Source organism: Aythya marila, assembly GCF_965140915.1.
Source record: "Aythya marila genome assembly, chromosome: 5".
NCBI classification, from domain to species: Eukaryota; Metazoa; Chordata; class Aves; order Anseriformes; family Anatidae; genus Aythya; species Aythya marila.
The window spans coordinates 27,389,888-27,413,315 of record NC_139046.1 but is presented as its reverse complement, the minus strand read 5'-3'; the positions used below and the strand labels follow the sequence as shown (position 1 = coordinate 27,413,315).

The following is a 23,428-nucleotide window of genomic DNA, read 5'->3' as shown; positions in this document are numbered from 1 at the left end:
GGTTGATGCTTGCTAAAGGTATGGTGTGGAAAACTGAATGCTGGTATCCTGGTTATCCGGCAGACACATCATCAGTCACTAGGGTCATTAACCCAGCACTCGTCATCAGCAGAAAACACATTAAAAAAAAAAAAAAAAAAAAAAAAGCAGAGAGAGGAGAGAATATGCAGACGTGTTCATTTTTGTTGAGCTTTTTGCTTTTAATTCACAATCTGTTATCTCTGATCAGTGTTCAGGCTGAACAACCAAACAACCAGCCAGTCAGTCCTCCAGTCTCATCCATGAAGTAGCAATCCTGTCAGTCACACCCTCCTAGATGAACATGGGTACTTCTCGTCCCTTGGGTTTTTACCAACTTCCTTAGCAGAGAGTTTAGTGTTATGTCTGTCTCTCCTCCTCCTGCAGCTGCCTCTTCAGGGACCAGACAGTCCCCAAGTGAGCAAGCAAAACTGAAGGCAGTACTGAATGCTAGTAATTGAGTTTATCCTTGGAAGTTAATTAAATTTTAGCAATTCTAAAGAAATCAAAGCTCAATTTATTTATTTATTTAGGGTTTCTTTTATAAAATGTTCCTATCGATGTCTTCCAGAGATAGCAATGTATAACCACACATATTAAGCCCTAGTAGAGCGCGATGCAAAATACAAAAAAACTCCTTACATCATCAAAGGAAAAAACTAGCTTCAGGCAAAGACCTGTTCAAACAGCTAGGCTTTGCATACCATCTAAAAGTCAGCTCTTTTGAAAACTTAAGGCAAGCAAATTCTAGTGCTGTGCTCCTCTGTACCAAGGACATACTGTGACTAGAAAAACAAACTTAGGGATCTACTACTATCATCTGGAGATCTCCAGACAAATCCCAAATCCACTTGCAAACGTAGGCAAAATTCCCTTTGAAGGGACACATGGCCTGGCTTTCAGATCCCACCAGTCCAGGAGGAATTCGAGTACAATTGCTCACATGTTCTCAAGATGAAGTTACATTATTTATTTTGTTTCCTTACACAATTTCAGAGTCACCAGGAGTATGCTAGCTTTATAAACAGCATTAGAAACTAACAAAATACCTCTCTGTAATCGCAAGATAAGTATATTATTTGAAGTAAACTAAAACACATTTTTGAAAATGAGAAGCTAAAAGGAAAAACATCCATTGAATGCTGACCCAGATACTTTAACTAGGATTGCTACAGGCTTGGTATCCAGGCTGAGAGTGAAGAAGAAACCTGACTGAAAATTCTGAAATGCTAAAGGAAACAGAATAGGATGAAAATGTTGATTTGTTACCATTTGTACACATTAGTTTTATTTTCCTTATGATGAAATCCCCCGCCCCCCCCCAGTTCTTGAAAGATACAAGATCCAGAAGATGGTAATATCAGATCACAACAAAAAAGCTCATTTGATTTCTATCCAGTTCCTTTTTGAATAGAAATCCAAAATAAATCAGTGAGAATGTCTCAAAACAAGGACTATATAATAATGGTTCTGAAGGTTCTTAAACCGTACCACAGCCTTCAAAGGAGCCATCACTATAATTACATATGAAATTGCAAACATAGGTCCAGAGTATCAGAAAGCTCAGAGTAAATTTGAATAGATTGCTTCTGTGATGCGCTATCTGAAGTTCACACTAGACATTTGATGACAACGTGGCCATTCACATCTTTGTTTTGCTGGATAAATGTCATGGAGTAAGACTAACTTTTTGTAAGAAGGTGACTTACACCTAGTAGGTTTTCAAGGCTTCTTAAGACTGATTTCTAACCCTAGGTCTAGATCTGAAAGATACATGTAAATCTGCTTAAGAAAAAGCCACCACTCTACCTGATCTTCCATCTCGTTGAATATCCACATGATACCATTCTCCATCATTGGCTTTCTTCTGGGTGGCCTTGACTTTAATGGTCCCAGAGCCCATGTCCAGCAACAAGTAGAGGTTCCCATCTAGAAGCTCAACCGCAAAGAAGTCTACCTTTGTATTTTTCTGGCTCCTGGAGTCTTTCCTCTCCTGAGGCTTGCCATGGGTGAAAAGTATCAGCCCATTGGGTTCAGTGGTTCGGAAATCAAACGAGATGGAGCCCATCCTTTTGGTATTCCATTTGGGCAGACTGATGTAGGCCTCAGGTGTCTCAAAGCCGATGGGATCCAGCGTAGCCACATTCTCACATACAAACTTCACTTCCCCATAGATCTTCATCTTAGTATCACCAATCCGTGCCAAGCGAGACAGCTCCAGACGAATATCGTTATTCTTATAAACAACCTGTCAGACACAAGGAAAAATATCATACATCAATCCTGCATACAGTACAAATACCCCAATTACTTCCATCCGTGGGAGATAAACTTCTCCCAAAAGGCAGTGGGGAGCAGAAGGGAGACCATGCAAGAATCTGACATTATGACAGAAGGAGAGCGCAGAACCAGGAGCATGTATAGGAATGACAGCAATGGGCACTCCATGATGTCTATAGATCAGATAAGCAAGCAGAAGAGAACGCTTACTGAAGGACAGGGAGAACAATTAACTCTATCACAGACCCACTCTGCTGTAAAAGCTTTTGTATCTAAAATACCATGTGTGGCTGGCATCACGCTGTTGTATTTGCATAAATACCATACAAAATACATAACAAAGTTTAACCTCCGTGTCCATCTCTGCTAACCGCAGCAGGGAACTCTGTACTACCACTGTCATTTCTCTATTATTCTTATAAGCCCACTTTACTACTAGAAGAGAGATGTAAAATACTTAAACAAGTTGCTGCAAACTGTTGGTGATTGCCCTGTGGTTTCTAAGGAGCTACAAGAAAAAAATATATATATATATACAAAGGACTTATAATTTCTCTTACCAATATATCTTAAAACACAGTAGGCACAAACCTGCAATGGATATACCTGCGTAACACACAAAAGCCTTTACATACTGAGTGCCTGGGCTCTTACACAACCTGGGCTAAGGACCTGAACTTTGAGCTCTGCACAGTGCTGCAGGAATGGAAAGTAGCCAAGGGCAGAGGCCCAAACAGCCAGAGACTCCTGAACAAGCCTGGATCAGGTGAAAGTCCTGCTCTTCTCTTTCTCCCACGCACAGAACTAAACTGCTGCAAAAGAGCACTTGTCTCTGCCCCACGCCATTCTCCCAGAGGTAGGGGCTAGAGAAAGCACAGAGCTGTAGTATTTCTAAAGAGCACTTCCTTCTCAACAGCCTTCTGTGCTTCCTGAACCCAAAACTGGCACAAACAACAAGAAAAGCATTTCTGCAAATAGCATAATTTAAATTGAATTTCTGTTCTGTAACACTATTGAAAACTGATTTCTTCAAAGGAGTCATTATTTTAAAATTCTTTGTGTCTACTACATACGGCATCATGCGCACACAGATTTGATTTCGTCTGCTTTCGAACTGCTAGCAGAACAGGTTGTCAGCAATTTACTATGAAAAGAGAAAGGAAAGGAGATACACACTGCTAATTCTACAAATATCTGCTCTGGTGTATGGACAGGCTTTAAAACATGCAGACATAATGTTTGGACACACGCTTGCAATACTCAATCTGCAGGCCCAGGGGCACTTCACGACCAAACAGTTAATGCTTCTTCACTGATATTCTCTAGGCTGCAAACCCACCAGCAGACTGAGCATAAGTAGATCAGAGAAGAATTTTTGCAGAATCAGACAGAAGTTCATAACCCCAGTAGCAACTCGCAGAAATAAAGTCTGGAACACCACGCTAGCTCGCAGTCAGAGAAATAAATCTGCAGTAAATATTAAAAGGCAAATAATAGGGAGGATGGGGAACAAGGTCTGAAGTAGATGCCCACAGGATGAAAAACAAATGAAATCACAATTCAACACAGCTGTAGCACGTGAAGAATGTCCAGCTTTTGTGAAGCATTAAAGGAGAATTTCCTCCGTGCAGCCAGTTCAGCATCATATCTCCCTGTTCCGAAGGCAAAATGCCCTACATCAGAGTGAAATGGGAATCCAAGTGTTAATTCCCATTTGGAGTCACAGCACAGCACTGTAGTTCCTCCCAGCAGAGGACAGTATTGACCTGCAATAGCTTATTTTGCTCTAGTTCCCAGTAAAGCACTCTGCCCTTGCACAGACTCCAAATACATCAAGCCTGTTAATATCTGCAACAGGAATAAAATATATTTCCAATCTGTGGACCTGCAGTAGTTTCATTCTGTGGATTAACCATGTCAAATACTCCGGCTAGACAGACCGTACACCTCCTTCCAGTAACTCAGCAGGCCTCTTGACAGACAAATGGATGCAACAGAGCCAGACAGCAGAGAGAAGCCACAGCTACAACTGAGATGTACTCCATGCACATATCCTCCTGGACTGCCCAAGACTTCTGCACATACTTTATGTGTGTGACAAGTCCGGTGCTTTCCACAGACACTAGCTCTGAGCACTGCATGCAGTCCTGTCTCTGCATCTCAAGGAAATGCTGGAGTTGAGGGTACAGAGGAAAATAAATAGAGCAATAAAGAGCATGGAGCAGCTGCTTTATGAGGACAAACTGAAAAGGCCAGGGCTGTCCTATTTAGAAAAGAATGAGAAAATTGAGAAAAGAATAACATCAAAACTTACAGGAGACGGTGGAGAAGCTGAATGTAGAACTGCCCTGCCAAATCCAGCAGTAACAGAACTAGAGGCACTCATTGAAACTTGTAAGTTTATGTAAATAAATTTAAAACACAGTTTTAGATGTACTTATTTACACAGTAGTGACTTTTGGAACTTGCTACTGCAGGAATTTGCGGAGGCAGAGAAGAGAGCATCAGCAGGTTCAAAAAAAGAACCGAAGACAAACGGACAGCAGGTCCACAAATTCATATTAAAGGAAAAAGGAAGGGATGGACCATCTGATAATCCTAATCAAATGACAGGGGATGTTGCAGGAGTGTAAGACAAATACAATGCTGAAAATAACCACGCTCATATGCTCTCCCTTAATAACACTTCTACTGTCACTGCTGGAGGCAGAACACCAGGAAAATGGACTGATGGTTCTGTCCTACAAGGGCTTTTCACATATTCTTCAGGAATCTGTGTTTAGTAGGCTGTGTGTAGTCCACCCCTTAACTCACTGAAAGGACAGCCTGGGAAAGAGGATAATTGGAAATAGGTTCCTGTGGACAGAATCCTTCTTACCTATGGGATTTTCTGACTGTTGCCTTTCCGGTGCAACTCTGCAGTGTTGGTTTCACCCTGCTACGGAGCTGCTTTGGTGAGCAAGAGAAGGCCATGTCTGAATGAACCATGTGTGACTTTAACCATCCCATCACGGGAAAACTGTTCTTATACAACAGTGCTATTGACTCTCCTCTAAAATCTATCATGGGAGAGGCTGAACCCAGCCCCTCCCCGTGCAAGGAGGAAAAACATAACACAAAGCCTACATATGAGAGCTGCTAGTTGGAATACACTCACACACACATGCAGCTTCCAGCTCTCTCCCCTTTTCATGTATTTGATATTTGAGTAACAGCTCCCATCTCCTTTGGGGAAAGGCAGAGGGTCCAGCCCTGGGTTTATCTGGGGCTTGCTGCAGAATGCCATGCATTTCATTAGTTATACCAGGACCACCACTGAAAATCCTCGATGTAGACAAATTTCAAAGGATCTAGAGAAAACTACACAAAATTACTTGTAACCCATAAAGTCACTAGTTTGGAAAAAAGACCAAACAAGCAAAAGACAACTTACGGAAGAAATGTGAAAGGCTGTTGAACAGATACAAGTGTTCTGAATTCATTCTTTTCAAAGATCCACCCAGATCTGAATGTCTGTCATTGAAGCATTTGCTGTCTACTTCATTTTCTTTATATAAAAACAAAACAAAAGAAACTCATAACCCAAACCTATAACCTAGCCTGAGAACTTTTAGAAACACCTGTGCATAAGGAGAAAGTCCTAACCTAGTCACATGGCTGGCTTTAGGTATCACTGACAGCCACATTCGGACATCCAGATCTTGATGTATCATCAGGTACACAAGAACTTTCAGCACTGTAAACAAAAGACTAAGAATAATCCTTGAGTGTATTTGCCAGGTGAATCCTGACCAGGAATAGAGAGACACCAGTATATCTGGCTTGGGCAATGAAATGCTAAGGCAGCTTCAAATATCTGCAGTTTTATTGTTAAACCAAAGGTTCAAGAATGAGAAAAGGGAATGTAATTAAAGGACTGGAATGCATGTCCCATAGCAAAGAATATTCAAATTCAGTACATGTAATAGGCAGAGGTTAAAGGGTGATCTGATCACAATCTACAAGTACCTATGCAGAAAATGGAATTTGGCAATAGAGGGCTCTTCAATCCATGTGACAAAGGAATAATAAGATCTGGGGGCTAGAAATTGAGGTTCGAGAAATTCACGTTTTAAAATATTATGACTTATTTTTACATGTGGGTAATTTGCTATTGAAATAAATTACTACAGGTTATGGCATGTTCTCAGCTACCGGCAAACTTTAAATTAAAATAGGATCTTGTTTTTTCTAAAAGACATAGTGAGATGGGAATTAATTATATAGCAAATCAGTCTAGATTATCATAATGTCTCTTTCTGGCCTCATAACCTAAGAATCTTTGTATTTTAATGAAATCAACAGATGCTTCACTGCCGTTTTCCAGGACAGTTGAAACACTTGCTTGCAGAATGTTAAAAGAGGCTGGTAAAGGAGAAGAGGCTTGTGTTGATTCTGGTCTGACTTGCCACCAGTGCTTTCACTGAGTCTTTGTTACATGTTTGTGACTCCAGCTTGCAACCTATAATTAAAAGCGAAGGCAAGTAAAAAGTCTAAGGAATGAAATTCAATTCTGTAGTTCTAAAAATATGACCTCCAAGAGGTAGTTTGTTACAGTCACCTGCTGCAAGCCAGGGAGGACAGATGTTCACTGAGGAAGCTGTCAGCCAGCACTATAGCCTATCATCTCCAGAACGCTTCCTGCCTCGTAGTTTCATTTTACCTGAAGTCTCTGACCTAACCTGCAGCTCTTCAGGGTATTCCGAAATACTGACTGAAACCTGCAGCTCTTTAACTGCAGCTCAGGCCATGACTGACTCCGAGGGCTGTCCCTTGCTAGGACACAGCCTCCCAGTGCCATTCTGGGATGTGTCTGCCAAGGCAACTTAGAGGTAAGCACAGCAATGAGCGCAGTGCCCATTAATTTGTCCATATTTATCAGATGGCTTTCTAAACAAAGCCGATCATGTCTGCTTAAATAGAGAGCAGCCTGATTTTGTGCCATGTATCTGTATTAGAGAGGGTCAAGATGCCTATGAGTCCATGAGTCCTGGTGCAGACACACATCCTCTTTATAATTCTCCCTGGAAGTGAGGTTTAAAAAAAAAAAAAAAAAAGAATAAGAACTGGCAAAAGCTATGTACAGGAAGTTTGAAAAGTAATCTTTATTATTCCAATCTCAAAAATCACCTTCTATTCTCAGAATGGAACTAGCTTTTTTTTTTTTTTTTTTCCTTTTCCATCAGGACTGGTTCTGAGTATGGTTTAACAGAAGAACAATGGGATGGTTCAATCTATCTTTGCTTTATGCATTGGCCTAATATAAAAGGATGGTCAGGGATTGTAAGTACAGATACACAGTCTCTGATAATCAGCAGCAGGAGAATTCCATGATAACCAGACATTTGGCAGGATAAAGAGTAAAAGATATACAGTAAATTAGGTTTCCTTTAAATGTGCTGAGAAAGAGGAGTTTGTTTTAAGCTGAACTAAAACAAATTGGCAATCTGGTTTTGAGGTTTCTTAAAAATGGCAACTTCACAATCCTGAAGCATTCAAGGAACTTCTCCATCTAAACTTATGATAAGAAGCTTCACTCATGGGTTAATGAGAGCTCTAATCAGATGGCTTTTCACAATGATGAAAAGTGTCTCTCTGCAATCAAGTGAAGATGCAGATAGAGAGTGAGCAACAAAAGTGAGGAAAAATGATGTGCTAGGCTTGGCCAGTAGCCAACATTCATTTCCTCGTGCAGTTGGTGCTAGTAGGCAGGAAGCGGGTTTTGATGCAGGCTGGACACAGGCAGGCAAAAAAGGGGGATGGCCACTGATGACCTTTTTGTCATGATAGTTTGTCATCCTCTACCTCACTAGGCCAACAACCTGAAGGCTACTTCAATTCAGCTAACTACGAAGACCACCTGGGAAGGTCAGCCACGTTGTTTCCCTACTGCATCCTGTGTGTCATCGCTTGCTTTTCTTCTGTCATGAGTTGCTCCCCTTCGTCAACTGCCTGCGTCACTTCTCAGAATGGTAACAGGGACGTTCAGCCTTTCTAAGACTTCCTTAAAGGCACCTGCACTGCAAACGTTCTTGCAGTTTCATAAATTACAGCCTATCAGCAGGTTCACCAGAACTACCTGTTTCCAGCCCACTTCAACTGGCAAATAAAAGCCAACGCACCAGCTAATAAAGGTTTACTTTGTACTTGGGACAGACTGTGTGCGTGACGCTCCAAGGCTTCAGTGATGGGTAACTAAAGCTGCTGCACTTACTTTAAGTATATTTATTATCTAAATGCATTGTGCATACCTGGTCTAAACATATTTGATGGTTCAGTGGGATAACAACTGTATTCAGGTATTTATAGATAGTCATCACCATTTACCACAATGAAAGGAGTTCATTTGCCTGGCAAAAAAAACAACGCATTGAACATTGAGAATAAATAACTGAAACCAAACAAAAGAGATTCTGACATAATTTGTGCTATGTCGGCTAAAGTAATGCAATCCTGCAACTCATCTGGAAATGCTTAACAAAGAACATGCATTTACCTAGCTAAAAATAAGAATACGGTGAGCAGAACACTTAAACAATAAGGAAGGAATATTTCAAGGTTTCCTGATTTTTTTCTTCAACATTATAAATCCATTCTAGGTTCTGAATAATTTTAAGTAGAAAATTGCAAAAAAGGAAGAGAGAATATCTTGAGTTTCAAAAGAACTCTAGGAAGATACAGGGAAGCACTCCCTTTGGGAAGATACAAGATGTATATATAAAAAAAAAAAAAAAAGCTAAAAAAGTCAGGGGGAAATTCCTTCCACTAATCTAATGACAACACAGTAAAAATCATTCAGAAAGGTTTACACTGAAAAATAACAATTAACAGTTACTGAGAAAAGAGGAACCAGTACTTCACTGTGGTCTCCACTATCCTTGAAGTGAAAAAATAAGCCTCTGCATCTCATAAGACTCCAGGACGTTTGAGTCTCTTCCCAGTTATAGCAGAGTGAACACTAACCCAAATCATTCACATGATATCCCAGGGAAAGCTTAAACATTAGGGGAGTCCATCTTGCTGCCTTAACTTTCACCTTGGAATACATCAAGGTGAAGACCAAATATAACTAGATATGCCTTTCTGGAATAAAATCTAACATATTTTGCCTTACAGCTAAGTGACACAGAGAGAGATTCTAAACCAGTAATAAAAGGAAGAGAACAGGAAAAAGGGGAAAAAATAAAAACAGGGGGAAAAAAAAAGCTACTCTGCAGTTATTTACTGACATTCTAATATCTGTCTTGAGCTGTACAATGATTTTGCATATACTGAGCCTGCCGCTTCTTGAGTTAACTACAAATATTGCTAAGAGAATAAAACTTCAAATACTCTACAGCCTTACTTATTCTTGGTATTGCACTGCAGCATCTGAGCTACAGAAGAGCACTGTGTTGTGAAATGACCTACTTCTTGGATTCCTTCCTTTGAATAGGTAGTAACAAGGACAGGATTTATTTTATCACATGGGTAGATTTCTGCATCCTCCATACTGGGATATCCTGTCTGCTAAATCATTTGGTCTATTCTTGAAGAAAAACTTCATCTCAAAGGGAGTAACAGACACTACAATTGCATCTTTGGACACAGATAATGGGAACATAAGAAATTATGTATATGCATTTGGGAAAAAAAAAAAAAAAGACAGAACAGAGGGAGAAGCCTATGAAGTTGAATAGAAATGCTGCTGAAAGGTTCTGTATTAGTCCCAGAGACTAAAGTTTCCTCAGCTACTGAAAAGGGACAGCCTAGGCAGCAGCAAGATTAAGAAGAATTGGTTGTGGCACAGAATATGATGTGCAGAGGAACGCTCTTTTGCAGTTGAAGTGTCAGGTATTGTTCCTTCCTTGGTGGAGAAACTTCCAAGTTCTGGAATGAGTGAAAAAAATAATATATAGTTTCTGGATTTCTGAAAATTTCACCCTTCCACAGACTTCCTAGGGAACGGTGAGAAATCCAGTTAAACCCAGTTGTTTTCAAAATTATATTCCTCATAGCATGGTGGCTTACAGGGTCATAGAATTGGTTTTGCAAAAATGCTCACTATGCAAAAGCTCTAAGTGAAAACAACAAGAGACTTTGTCTTGACTGCTAAATGCTAATTGAAACCCTGAAAAATTTGACTAAGATTTCTCAGTCTGTTCCTCAAGAGTAGCTGTCAATATTTAGTTGTACAAGTAACTGACGTTTGACAGTAGTAGAATCAACCTTTGTATCATGGCAAAGTATTTAAGGCATTTCACTGTGGACTCAGATGCATAAATCATAACTTCCCTCCTGCTTCGTATTCTGTTCAAACCTCCATTTGGCCTAGTAAAGAATCAAAGCTGCAGGACATGGAAGCCCAGAAAACCAGCTATGACACTCCTTGCTTCTGCCACAGGGCACAGACACCACAGACACAGGTGTACCTCCCGTTGGCCTGAAGAGCAAGTTCTACCTTGGACATGTATCTGGATATAGAAAGGGAATTGAGGAGGTACATCAATGTTTTACCAATAGTTGGGAATATACAATAATGAGGAGATAGTTTCTACACCAAGCCTATACAGTGCAAAGGGAAAATAAGGAGAGCAGAAAGAAACGCACAATAGCTACCCACAGAAAATCATTCATTAGGTGGACTGAATGAAGCATCCTGGAATGTATGAAGAGTACAAGCCTGGGAAATGTGAGAGGAGACAGTGCTGTGCTCTGCTGAAGACTGTGCCCAGTTCAGAAAATTGTACCTCAAGAAAAGAGTGGACATATTAGACATAGTCCCAAGGAGAGCAATAACAATCTAGGAAATAAAAAAGATTGAAAGCATTGTTGTTTTTTTTTTTAACATAAAGAAAAATGAAAAGAGACTTTATAACACTGTTCCTTTCCTCTTTGTAGCAGCCTTTTAATATTAGAACGGTCTGTTTGTTGTATCCATGCTGAAAAGGACAAAAAATAATGGACAAAAATTACAGCAAGAGTTGGGAAAAGCTTTTTAAATTTAAGAACAGTGAAGCTCTGGAGGCGACTGCCTGAGAAGCAACCATCACTGAAGACCTTTAATTACAGGTTAAACAAATTGCTGTCAAAGCTCACATGGATGTCATTGATTTTGTCTTGGGACAGCAGAAGTGGAAAGGACTAAATAACCTCTCAAGGTCCCTTCCAGTCTTATTCTCTATGATTCTGTATTTTAGGGAACAAGAAAGGGCAAATTATGTAGTTAAAGACTATAATGGTGTTCAATGCACAGAAAGGATTAACCTTTTATTAACAAAATTCTGATATCTCACAGAACTGAAGGGCTCAAGTTTACAAGCGAACTACATGTACCTAGCTAATAAAGGTTTGACTGTCTTTTTTTTTTTTTTAAGGGTTGAAACAAAACGGAACATCACAGAAAGTTATTTACAAGCATGCACTAGCTGATGTCAATTACATTCAGTCCTGTATTGAGCTTATAGAGATATTTGCTAGTTATACAATGCCCCGCTCTTTCCAAATTCATCCTGAAAACTCAGATTTGTCTAGCTAGCACAAGCTAAATCTGTCTAGCTTGGTTCAGTGACGAGTGTGTGAGGAAATGATTACTGTCAAGTACCTTAAGGATTTCATCTCAAAGGCAGAGAGGAAATATTTTAGGATGGCCCCATTGATCATTTAAGGCTTGAACCTTATTACACAAGACACTGAAAACTGCATCAGACAATGACTTAACAAATAAACACTCTACTTACTGATTTTATTATATTTCAAATCCACCTAAGGTTCTGCAAATACAAAATACCTGTCTCAGGAAAATAGATCCATTTAGTATAGCTGGGTGAATGTTTCCATTGGGATGGCTTTCTAACAGAATTGCATTTTCCTAATGGAGAATTAGCAGTGAAATGTCTCACTTCAAGTTGTTGCAACCCAAAATGGCACATTTACTTTTGTCAAACTTAACAGAAAAGTTTTTATATGAACTTATAAAACTTTATTTTTCAGGCACTGCATTTACTTTTAACAGTGGTCCCAATTTTTTGTTTGCTTGTTTTATTTTTTAACCTCTGTCTGTACTCCCCAGGGAAGCACTTTCACATGACACAATAGCAGTGTTCCACCTGACATCACAAGAGATACATGACTGCTTTTGCCACAAAGCAGCTTAACCAAAGATTCAGACCCCTGTGGTAGAACAAAACATGGATCCTGCAGTACAGATGCTATGTGGAACTTCTCTGGATAAGACAGTGAAGCTCTTCTTGAACCAACTGGCAAGTATTTGGGGTCATCTCAATTAATATGAAATACTTGATTCTCAGAGTATCAGAATATTATATATTAATTCAATACTGAAAACTGGGGGGATTTACATTAAAAAACAGTAACAACGAAAATAAATGTAGGCTAGAAGAACTCCCTTTGGGACAGAAACTCTGCATTTCATTTCAGTGATAAAGCATGCTGGAACTGAGAACACTGATGTTTAAAGTCTTTGAAAATACTGAATTGATATTGTTTGCTCATAGGCATGCAGTATTTCCCTGCTACCTATCTTCCCTAGCCTATATGCCTTGAGCCTGCTTTGCAAGAACATCCCTGGCAGGTATATTGAGAACAATCCAGTCTGCACATGCCAATCAAGCATTATTCTCACTGCCCGGGCTTCCAATGTGTTGGGCATTAGTGCCAACCACAGTGGCATTTTCTATGTTTTTGTCATTTGTCCAGCAACAAACAAATTGAAAACATTTGCTATTACATATGGGTGAGCACATGCTTAAAAGTGAGCACAGCTCAAATAATGATGTAATTAGGACAACAGATGAACTATTTGGTGGATTTAGTATTGTGTAGACTTAGTCCACAAACTTAAAATGGTGTGTCACTATCTGTAGCAGAGTGGTGGCACTGTCCATAGCAGGGTGATAACAGCTGGGGATTCTGCATCCCAACATTCATCTCCCTCTATTGGCCTAATCGCAAAGGGCACAGGAGCATTGGCATCTCCTCCTATCTGCAAAAGCAACCCAAGATAGAGGCATGCGTGCAGCCAGACTCTCCTCCTGCGGTGGAACAAAGATCCTTTGTGTCCAGTGCAGAGGCACCATCAGTGAGATGGCATTACCCTGTGGCCAACACTGTCAGCCAGGTTACCAGCACAGTGCGCTACACAGGTTTAGATGGACTGAGGAGGAGGTCCTGCTTCCATTCATCTAAACCAAAATACTGTGGGGTTTCCACCTCTTTTCTTCCTTTTTACTTGTTGTCCTGTGCAAAAACCTACCAGCACTGGCACTTCAAGATCACTTCTGCAAAAATTCCAGGGCATGGAACAAAGTTAAAACCCTCTATAGGTAAGGGTCCCTGAACTTTCATCTGCACTGGACTTAAGTTGTGTGAAAACAATGAGGGAATGAGATAAATATTTGCTTCTCATGGAACAGCACTAAAACAGTGCAAGTGAAGAGCCCAGCGGCCCTGCAGAGCATGCTTGGGCTGTCAGTGAAACTTCACCTTCCTGACTTGCTTTCACCTGGAAGATGTACATGTATGTATGGAGCACGAGTCCAGCTGCTGCCAGGGGACAACACAGGAAGGAAAAGCAGTCAGCTCTGCCAGCATGCTGCTGGTGCAATGAGGGAGCAGTAGGGAAAGCACACAAAGGAGAAAAAAACAGAAGCAAAGAAGGGTGACCTGTTCCAGCAGAAGCACTGAAATGGGAGACAGATTAGGGCCTAAGCACCGCGTTCAGCACTGAATTATGCTTCCTGCTCAAAGCAGGTGGGGCGCTAAAATCAGGAGCTGAGAGAGCTCTTTGGTGAGGAGAGGGGTCAGGACTGGAGTCAGCACAGAGCTGCAGACAAAAAGGCAGCTGATGAGCTGGTTCCAGACACCCAGCACACTGGGCCTGATGCTGCAAAATGCAGAGAGCTCTCAATACCTTTTGGCCTCTGGAGCCCCAACAGTACGTTTTGGTTTTTTTTCCTTTCTTAAAAGAAAAAAATAAAAAGATGCATCTCCCCACACAGAGCTGGAAATGATGGATCTCTCCATGGTAAAAAAGCTTTACATTAGAAATCCCACAATATAAATATGAAGTGAGAATAAACTTTTCCCTCAGTGTGTTTACTTTTCCTACAATGCCATTTTAAACGTGTCCAGGCACAAGGTTGCCATCTCCTCTGCATGGAGCTTGTTTTTACATCTAAGGCAGACTGCTCTCACATCTAAAAAAGCTTATTTGATCTAAGCCTGATGTACAATGTTATCTTATATTTTCTGTTTTGCTCACTACTATCCTGGTGCATAATTTCTTAAGCAGATCTGTAGCGCTTACATTGTTCTAACACTAAGAGGCAGGAAACACAAGCTGCCTTACTCACTTGTTTGGCCAGAATTCTCCATTTAAATTTTTTCCCTAATTTCTGGTCAACTGGACTGCCCACCCAGTTCTGACATTCAAGCCCCAACAACCTTTCCATACACTCACTGGGCACTGAGACACTACTGCAGCAGCAGCAAGCAGCCTCGAACCACGGTGAACTTCCCTCTCTGGGGATAACTTCTTGGGAGGATGAGGTAGGAAGTGGGCTCTGCTTTGTTACCTGATGACAAGAAGGTGTATGTATTCACTTACAGATCTGAACAGTGCATTTCTGCGTTTGTACCCAATTGAGGGCATATTTTGGGGTTTATACACATTTGGAAACAGTAACAGCCATCCTTTTATCCTAAAAGCGGTTCAGAAAGCAGAACACCTTTTTTATTAATCTCTCTCCAAGAAGGATGGAGTTACCACTTTCTAGAGAATAGACTGGCTGAGGTGAGATTACAACAGAATCCTTGTGACTGCAAATTCAGCCTTCCCATATAGCTACCCCCCTTCCTCACTCAGCAGCACATTTACAAGCAAGATTTCAGTTCAGAAGATGAAACTAACTTTGCTGTGCTTGGTATCGGACAGTGTGACAAAAGGGACTTAGCTGGAGCGAAGCATGCTCCTTCACACATTTCTTTTCCTGTTTTCCAGGAAAAACAGGAAAACAGGAAAATTTCTTTTCCTGTTTTCCACAGTCAAAGCTGAAAGGAAAACAGATGAGGGAGGAAGCAAAGAGGCAGCAGGACCTTCGAAGCAGAGCATTTCTAACATGAACTATCCTGTGGAGGCCATGTTCTTGCCTGGAGTCCTTTCCCAAGCCCAAATAACCCAACACCAGCTCTGATAGTTCTATTATAAAGCAGACAAACAAGCAAAACAAAATACAGTGCCCAGAATAAAGAAGCAGGTGCTGAAAAGCACATTGCTAGAGAATGGATGTTGAGCCCACAATGGGACCCAACATCACAGTTTTGCTGTTCCCAGGCAGGAATTGTTCTGCCTGGCTTATGTCCTTCATATGTAAGGCACTCAAAAGGAGTGGATTAGAGAAGATGACCAGCGCATGCTGAAAGTGCTGTTGTTTTCTATATTGCACTACCCTCTTTTCCTCTTCTTCCTTTCCCTAGAGCACTGTACTTTTAAGAGCTGCATTTTTCAGCTACCCCATGCTTCTCTATTTTTTATTTGGAACAATGTAAACAATAATTAAAACAGAGAAATTATTTCCCTAACTCCCCAGTCACTCTGTCAATAGGGTCTGCATGGTTTTTATAATATAACCCCTTTACCCTTGAAAATACACATATCTCACACTGTCCTAGCATCTGCAAGCATAACTCCTTTCTCTGCAAACCCGTTCTTCTGCATGTGGGCAAACTGATAGCTATTACTAACAGTAGGAACTATTTCCCAAGCACTTCCAAAAGCAAAGGTGGATTACAGAGATCTGTCCAAAATCCTGTTGGTCCCTGCAAAGCCACAGAAAGGCCAAAAGTTCTCACCTGCTATTTCTACACTGTGATACCAACAAGTTATGTCCCACTTATGCTAACATATATCTTAAAAGCAAGGCAAAAGAATCCTAGAATAGCCCAGGTTGGAGGCCTGAAAGATCCACCGAGTTTTCATGGGAAAACTGAGCCTATATGAGATTACCTAGCCTTCTGAACGAACGGAAGGATTTGGATCATCAGCTTCTTGCAACATTTCTCCTTGCTTGTGCAGAAGTATATCCCAAAGGTTAAACACTTAAATTAGCTTGAAGCAAGAAAAGAAATAAAGCTGTTCCTGTTAATTGCGCCTGGTGAATTTGGCATATATATTCATCTAAGAGAGAAGATGTATATTCACTGCCTTCTAAAAACAAGCTTCATTTTCCCGGTGTGAACATACAATGGTTGTAGCATTATTTCTATAGCACTGCTATTACACAATTTTTATTATTTTTACTATCATTACACATCAAAAGCACTGGAGTTGTCAGTGAAAAGAGGAGGTAGCAAGCAGCATTTGAAGGTATTTCTTTAGATACAGAGAGGCATGATGGCCAAGCTGCGCCACTTCTCAAAAGCTTGGGACTGTAGTTTCATCCCCATGTAGGTTCATCCCCATGGACACCTTGCAAGAAATAAGGACAGCAAGAGCAACTATGCACACAGGAATATTTAGATCTAACCCTTGCTTTTGACTGAATGGATGAAGTTGTTTTCATCAAGCTTTCCCAAGGCCAGAAAGAGCGAGACCAAAGCAGCACACTGGGGAAAGGGCTGCAGCCCCAAGCTTCAATCCTAGCATGGCTAGCCAACAGAGTGACTTCCAGATGCTGGAAGACAGTCTTGACACCTAAGGTAGCCTGCAAAAGCACAAGAAGATGCCTAAAGCACAAGAAGATACCTAAAATGCAGTTTGCTCATCACTTTGACGTATACATAATCATACAGACCCAGACACGTTCTCATTTCAGTACAGCCCAACACTCGATTACAGATTTAGGATCAAAGACTGTAAGTAGCTCTCGCACAAAGAAAACCGTATCTAAGCCTTGTAAATAGTGACTATGAAAAGAGCGCATGTGTCTTGCTGCATAACCAATCGAACATGAAATGCCTTTGTAAAGCAGTTGCTAAGAAGGCTAATGTGATTCCTCTGTGTTTAAGTATAAAAATATCAAGAAATCACAGAGAAAAGATACTGACTGTATATAGTATTAGTGCAACCATTTAATAATACTGTGGTCAGTTACCTTGTCCAAGCTTTTAAAGAGATGTTAAAAAGTTTCAAAGAGCAAAGAGAATTGCTACAGTGGTTTCAAGTCTTTGAATCTTATATTACATTAGGTACACTAATGAATTCCAACTATTTCACCAAAAGGCAGGTTCCAAGTTGGTCCAAACACGCTCCAGGAATCTGCATGGGGAGAAGATTTCTGACAGAAGATGTCACCTTTAATTTAGGAGACAAAAGCATAATGAAGCGTAATCATATACAGTGGCTAGTCAAATTACAACTATTCAGTCTGGAAGTAAAGTGGAATGTTTCACAGTGAGCTAATTAACCAGTGAATTCTTTAAATCATGACAGGACGCATGAATAGCTTAAAATCAAAAAAGGTTGTATCTTGATACAGAAGTCCATCAAAATCCCATCAACACAATGATTTATTTTAAAGGTTCAGCTATCAAATTTATGAAGTATTCAACGTTTTTGCTCTGACAGATATAAATACATGAAGAATCTAAGTGCTTGCATCACAAGAGGATGACAAAGTATTTTGCAATCTACAAGAACAAAAGAGGATGTTGATCAGCTACCAGGAATAAACATGCTTTCTTCCTAATTCCACAGACCTGGGTCACTTGCTCCAAAGAAGTCTTAAAAGAGCTGAATGAGGAGATTTCTGATCCACTAAGGTTTATTTTTAATCTTGGAATAACAGAAAGCTAATAGATGAACAAAGGAATGTTATGTTGTGTTCATGTTTTAAAAAGCCAAATAGAGCAAGATGTATAACTGTAGACGGGTTTAGCCTACAGGAAACATCAACCCTGAAGGAAGTAAAACAAAAGCTTCAATCCAATGCGCTTAATAAAAGTATTAAAGGATAAGAATACAATAGTGTCATTAGACCTTCCTCTGTGTAAAACGACTTTCTGTCAAACAAACCTGTTATCATTTAAATGACAATGGCAATGTCATAGATGAAACGTTTTTAAAGACATTTGATGGAATATCACAAGACAGTCCTGCTTAAATTAACACTATACAAGAGCTAACCAGGACATGATAGTAGATAAGATGGTCTTCCACTGACAGTCTTGAAAAGTAGTTGTCAAGAGGGCATCATTACTGAAAAGAGGTATTTCTCATGCACCATACAGATCTATATTCGGAGCACAAATAGTCAACATTTTATCAATTACTTAGACGTAAATATAAAAAGCAATATAAGAAGCTGAAGCTAATACTTGAAGGGAAGACTAAGTCTGACAGAGTGCTAAATACATGAAAACACAGAGCATTCACAAACTCATCCATACAGCAGGGCAATCCCGGCCCTTCCAATCCAAACAAATTTTAAAACAGCTGAATAAGAAAGCATAGGAGCTTATTATACCAGCCCTGAGTACAGAAGCAGGAAAGAAGCTATGAGGGAGCTGCACTCTGCAAAGCAACGACTTTGAAAACAATTGAGGAAACATCAGAGGAGAAAGTGTGAGCTTCCACTAAGCACTATGACCAAAGGGCTCCACTCGGTCTCAGGATGTAGGACAAGAATAAGCAATAGAAGGAATGGGATGTTACTTCTTCATGTGACATTGCTAAGATAAGCACTAGAACACGAGGTATAACCCTAACATCTACATTTTCTTAAAAAAAGGACTCTAAAAAATTGCAAAGGATAGATCAAGTGGCTTCTACTTGATTTGAGAACTAGAATAAACTCCCTGAAGTAAGAGACAAGTAAATCCACCTGTTCGGTTCTTCAAAAGGCTTTTTTGTTTTGTTTTTCAAGAGATAAACTTTTCAAAGTTTATCTAAAGACGTGATTTAACCATTGCGAGTAAGGGAAAAAAAAAACAAACACAATTTCTGAAACATTTTTGTTCCAAAAGAAAATTTCATCACAGGAACCAACATTTGGGAGCAACATTTTGTCAGAAATTCCAAGTGCATATAAAGCCCAGAGTCTTTTAAAAGTAGGGGGCAATTCGACTTCACAGCAACTTATGTAAGAAAGCAACAGATTCTGTCTTTTAATGCCTTCGCATCAAGGCCGGTTAAACACAACTCTCAGAAAAAAGCCCCAAACTATTAGATTTAATGCAGGAGAAGCAGCAAAAATTAAGACTTGATATTTCTTGCTTACAAACAGTAACACTCTGCGTAAGGTGGGGAAAATTATATATTGACTGAAGGTTGAGCTAGCTGAGCACAGTGGTTCTTTCAAAGCCTCTGACTTTCTGAAACCCTTACATGCCACAGATCACTTGAGCAACAACAGGACAGATAACTGCAGATTTACTTAGCGTAGTAGGTATTTGTTTACTGCTGAGAAACAGACCCGGAGTTACAGCTCCTGGTTTCTATTCCTGATCCTGCCACTTGTCTGTTGGACAATTTTTCAGTTTATCTCATGATCTCTCAGTTGAGGAATTCAGTAGTTAATTAACTAAATAGCAGCAATATATCTTTTTCCAAAGAAACGATCTGTGCTTTTCCTTTTTTTATTATTGTTTTTTAATTATTAAGTCTCTACTACCCAAAATGCACAGAAACCCAGGTGTGAGGACAAGCCTTACTTGTCCTTAAAACATCTTTAGCAGCCCCAAATGGTGCATAGAAAAAGACAAGCACAGTGCCACAGAGAGTAGTTCTTTGTAGAAACATTTTTGAGTTAATACAGCAGAGGGAACAATGGGTCTCCTGGCAGGAGAAGATGGACAAGGTGACCTAGTAGGTGTTTACTATTTCTAATATCTATGATTCTCTGGAGTTTGTCCCAGTAGGGTAGTCTCTTTTCCTCCCTTTTTTACACAGCACCAGTCCACCTCTTCGAGGCAGTAAAAAACGCTCCTTGGTTTTTAAGTTTCCCTTAAAGGACAACCCCACGTAGATTCAGCACTCAGAAAAATGGCCCAGTTGGGCAGTAATAAACCTTCTTAGCAGTTACTTCCACAGTTAGAGCCACAGGAAAAGCAATACACATAATCACAAAATTCGTGCTGGCTGGAGAGATTCCCAAGCCCAAGTTAAAACCTGGGAGCCAGCTGTCTGCTGCGACCACAGCCCATGCTGATTTGGAGACCTTTCCTTACTGTAAGTGGGTCTCCCTCCAAGCCTTTACACAATTCCTCATCCCATACAGGGAAAGATCGCTTGGTACAGAAGGGCAGCCACATTTGCAACACAGCTCAGAGGCAGTTTTATATCTCCACTTGTTCATACCCTCATTTGGGATCAATTGCTTTGGGGATCTTAGCAATTCCTAATGGCCAGAGGAGCCTGAACAACCTTACCTTCCATGTCTTCGCTGTAACTCAATCTAGCCCTTCTCAATTGCTCATCTCAGTTAAATCAACTTCCTCAAATGAAGACTGTTTCATTTCCCCAACCCTGTATGTCCTTATACCAAATTCTCTCTCTGCTTCTCTGATAACCCTGCATTCAGGTGCCTTCCTCAGCTGTGTGCAAGCCTGTACAAGGAACACTGCTGTGGTGTATCATGGCCTCTGATGGGTGAGTATGCTGCAGTTAGTGCAAGGCAAAGCAAATGCAGTACCTGCTTGAAAATAATACAGGGATCTTAGAAATGGAGAAGTGGCGTAGCTGCACCAGCAAGTATTTACACATAAACAACCTCCATATTGAATACAACCAGCAACCTATATCTGAAAATTGCCTCCTCAATCACTCAGGCAAATCCAACAGAACAGGTGTGTAGTGATACTCCCCTAAAACTGTTTCACATACTCCATCAATTTGAGCCTAAGAGGTTTATATGCAGGAGGCAGTATATTCATATTTTACAAAATATCCAGGATTCCCCACTCCCCTCCTTTTTTTCCCCCCATGATAACACCCCACAGCAAGGATTCACGTGACTTCATTGCATATCCTGTTTGGTTTTGTTTGTTCTGAAGCTCACCCTGCCCTTTTCATTTGATGCCTCTGTTTGATTTGAAAAGACATTGAACTGTTCCCTTTGATTCCTCTCCCATGCCATGCATGACTTTCTGTCCCGCTAGCCTACCCTTTCTCAGTGCAGTCTGTTGTGAAGAGCTGTACACGGTCTGTTCAGTCATTCCGTGTACAGAAGTCCCTCCTGACCTTTGGTGATCCTTGTTGCCCTTCTCTTCAGTTTTACAGTGTATTTTTGAGATTAGAAGCACAAAATGACAGTGTCCAGCAGAAAGGTTTTATTTAATTACAATTATATTTTCTATGATGTTGTTCTCTATTCCCTTCCTAATACTTCACAATGCTTTTTGACCAATATTAACCACTGAGCAAATATATATATATATATATTATTTATTTTTTTTTTTAACTAAAACATCAGAATCAGCCCGAAGTCCAACATCACATATGGAAAGTTGTGATTACTTTCTCTCCCTTATACTATCCACCTCATTTTGTGTTTACATATATTTAATTTCACCTACCACATTTGTCCAGTTATCCAGCGTAGCTATGCCAATCTCTGCAGTTCTACAGACAATCCTCACCCAAATACCATCATACTCTTAGCAAAATCTGTGCTTTCTCCACCCACATTCCTATTTATTCTTCCACTAATGAACCTTCAGACCTCAGCATGGGTCCCAGAGTTCTCCCCAGTGAGACCTTTCCATGGGAGAACTGTTCAGCCCTACATTCTGTTTCTTACCCTCCAAACAATCTTCCTCTGTGCAAGGACCTTCTTTGTTTTGCCCACTGCTTTTTTTTTTTTTTTTTTTTTTTAAACTTATTGAAGACCCTTTTGGCAAAAACAGCTCACCAAAACACTTTTGAAAGGTAGAACAGAATATTCCAAGTTTGAAGAGATTCACAAGGACCGTTAAGTCCAACTTCTGACTCCACACAGGACTACCTAAAAAATATACCATAGGTGTAAGAGGGTTTTCCAAACACTTCTTCAACTCTGGCAGCCTTGATGCCATGACTACTACCATGGGGGAACTATCCAGTGTCCAAAGGGTACATCCACCTCTAACTTGTAGGGTACATCTTCCCAAACTCTCCAGTCCACACACTTACTGATGGCTTCAGTAAATCCAAAGAATTCCCTGATTGCCTCAGTTAAAATACAAAGCTGCAACTAGTCCTAAATTCTTGGCAATGTTACCAAAGATAATATGCTGCACTTCTTACCAAAAGGTGTCCTCATACAAACCAAGTCTTTCCATAAGCTCTAGTTGCAAAACCATGACCAAAAAGATGACTCTGAGGCAAAGGGAACACCAACACTTATTCGCCCTCCTCTGCAGGTGCACTGGCAAATCCAACATCTGGAAGGAATGGGGAAACAGAACTGGAACTGCATTTGAAAAAGAAAGCATAGAAACCAGCTGCAGTTTCCACAGACCCAAAATTCCTAAGAAGGGAGAGAAGTGATTTAGAAAATACATTCAATGTCAAAGCTGTCATCTGAATTATTAACGTGCAACGTATAGACTTTATGTGAAGCTCACAGTTGAGATGAAAGTTATTAACCTAATAACTTACATGCATAATTAATTTTTCTTGTGATATATGATTTCTGAAGTTCTAACAAAATGTGTCACAGAGGTGGTAAACAGGGAAACTAGCCTGAAGCCAGAAGAGCTAAGCATATGATAATTAAGAGAACATACTAGAAATACATACTTAGGGAAACAGTGCTACATTTCTACGTTATCCCTGATCGCCTGGTAAGGAAGAATAGGAAGCATGCTCAGGCAAGGCAAGAGAAGCAGGTGCACCAAGCTTGACTAGAAGAGAAAGAAGGCATTTAGTGTTCTTGTCCACTCAGAAGAAGGCAACTTCAGAATAAATCAGCCCAGGAATACAAACTGAGAAAACAGAGGAAAGTGCTAAACTGACAGCTTGCCTGGTTAGCTGTACAAAGCAGCAGAGGAAGAACCCATTCTGCAGTAGGAGAACAACTTTTCAAGCTTCGCTTTACAACCAATTTCAATATTCCAGTTTTTTTACCATTACCTGGACAGAATAAATTAACTGCATACAGCTTCTACCTAAGAA

The 23,428-nt window shown here is 40.3% G+C and overlaps 1 protein-coding gene across 4 annotated transcripts in view; it reads right to left on the bottom strand.

Moving 5' to 3' along the window:
* The window catches only part of NRXN3 (neurexin 3), a 934,456-nt gene that overhangs the window by 689,012 nt on the left and 222,016 nt on the right, over nt 1-23,428 (bottom strand). For all 4 annotated transcript variants that reach the window (XM_082761542.1, XM_082761545.1, XM_082761544.1 and 1 more), the window contains one exon: nt 1,828-2,266. In XM_082761542.1, the coding sequence (XP_082617668.1) occupies nt 1,828-2,266 (439 nt within the window). The remainder of the gene's footprint in view (nt 1-1,827; nt 2,267-23,428) is intronic.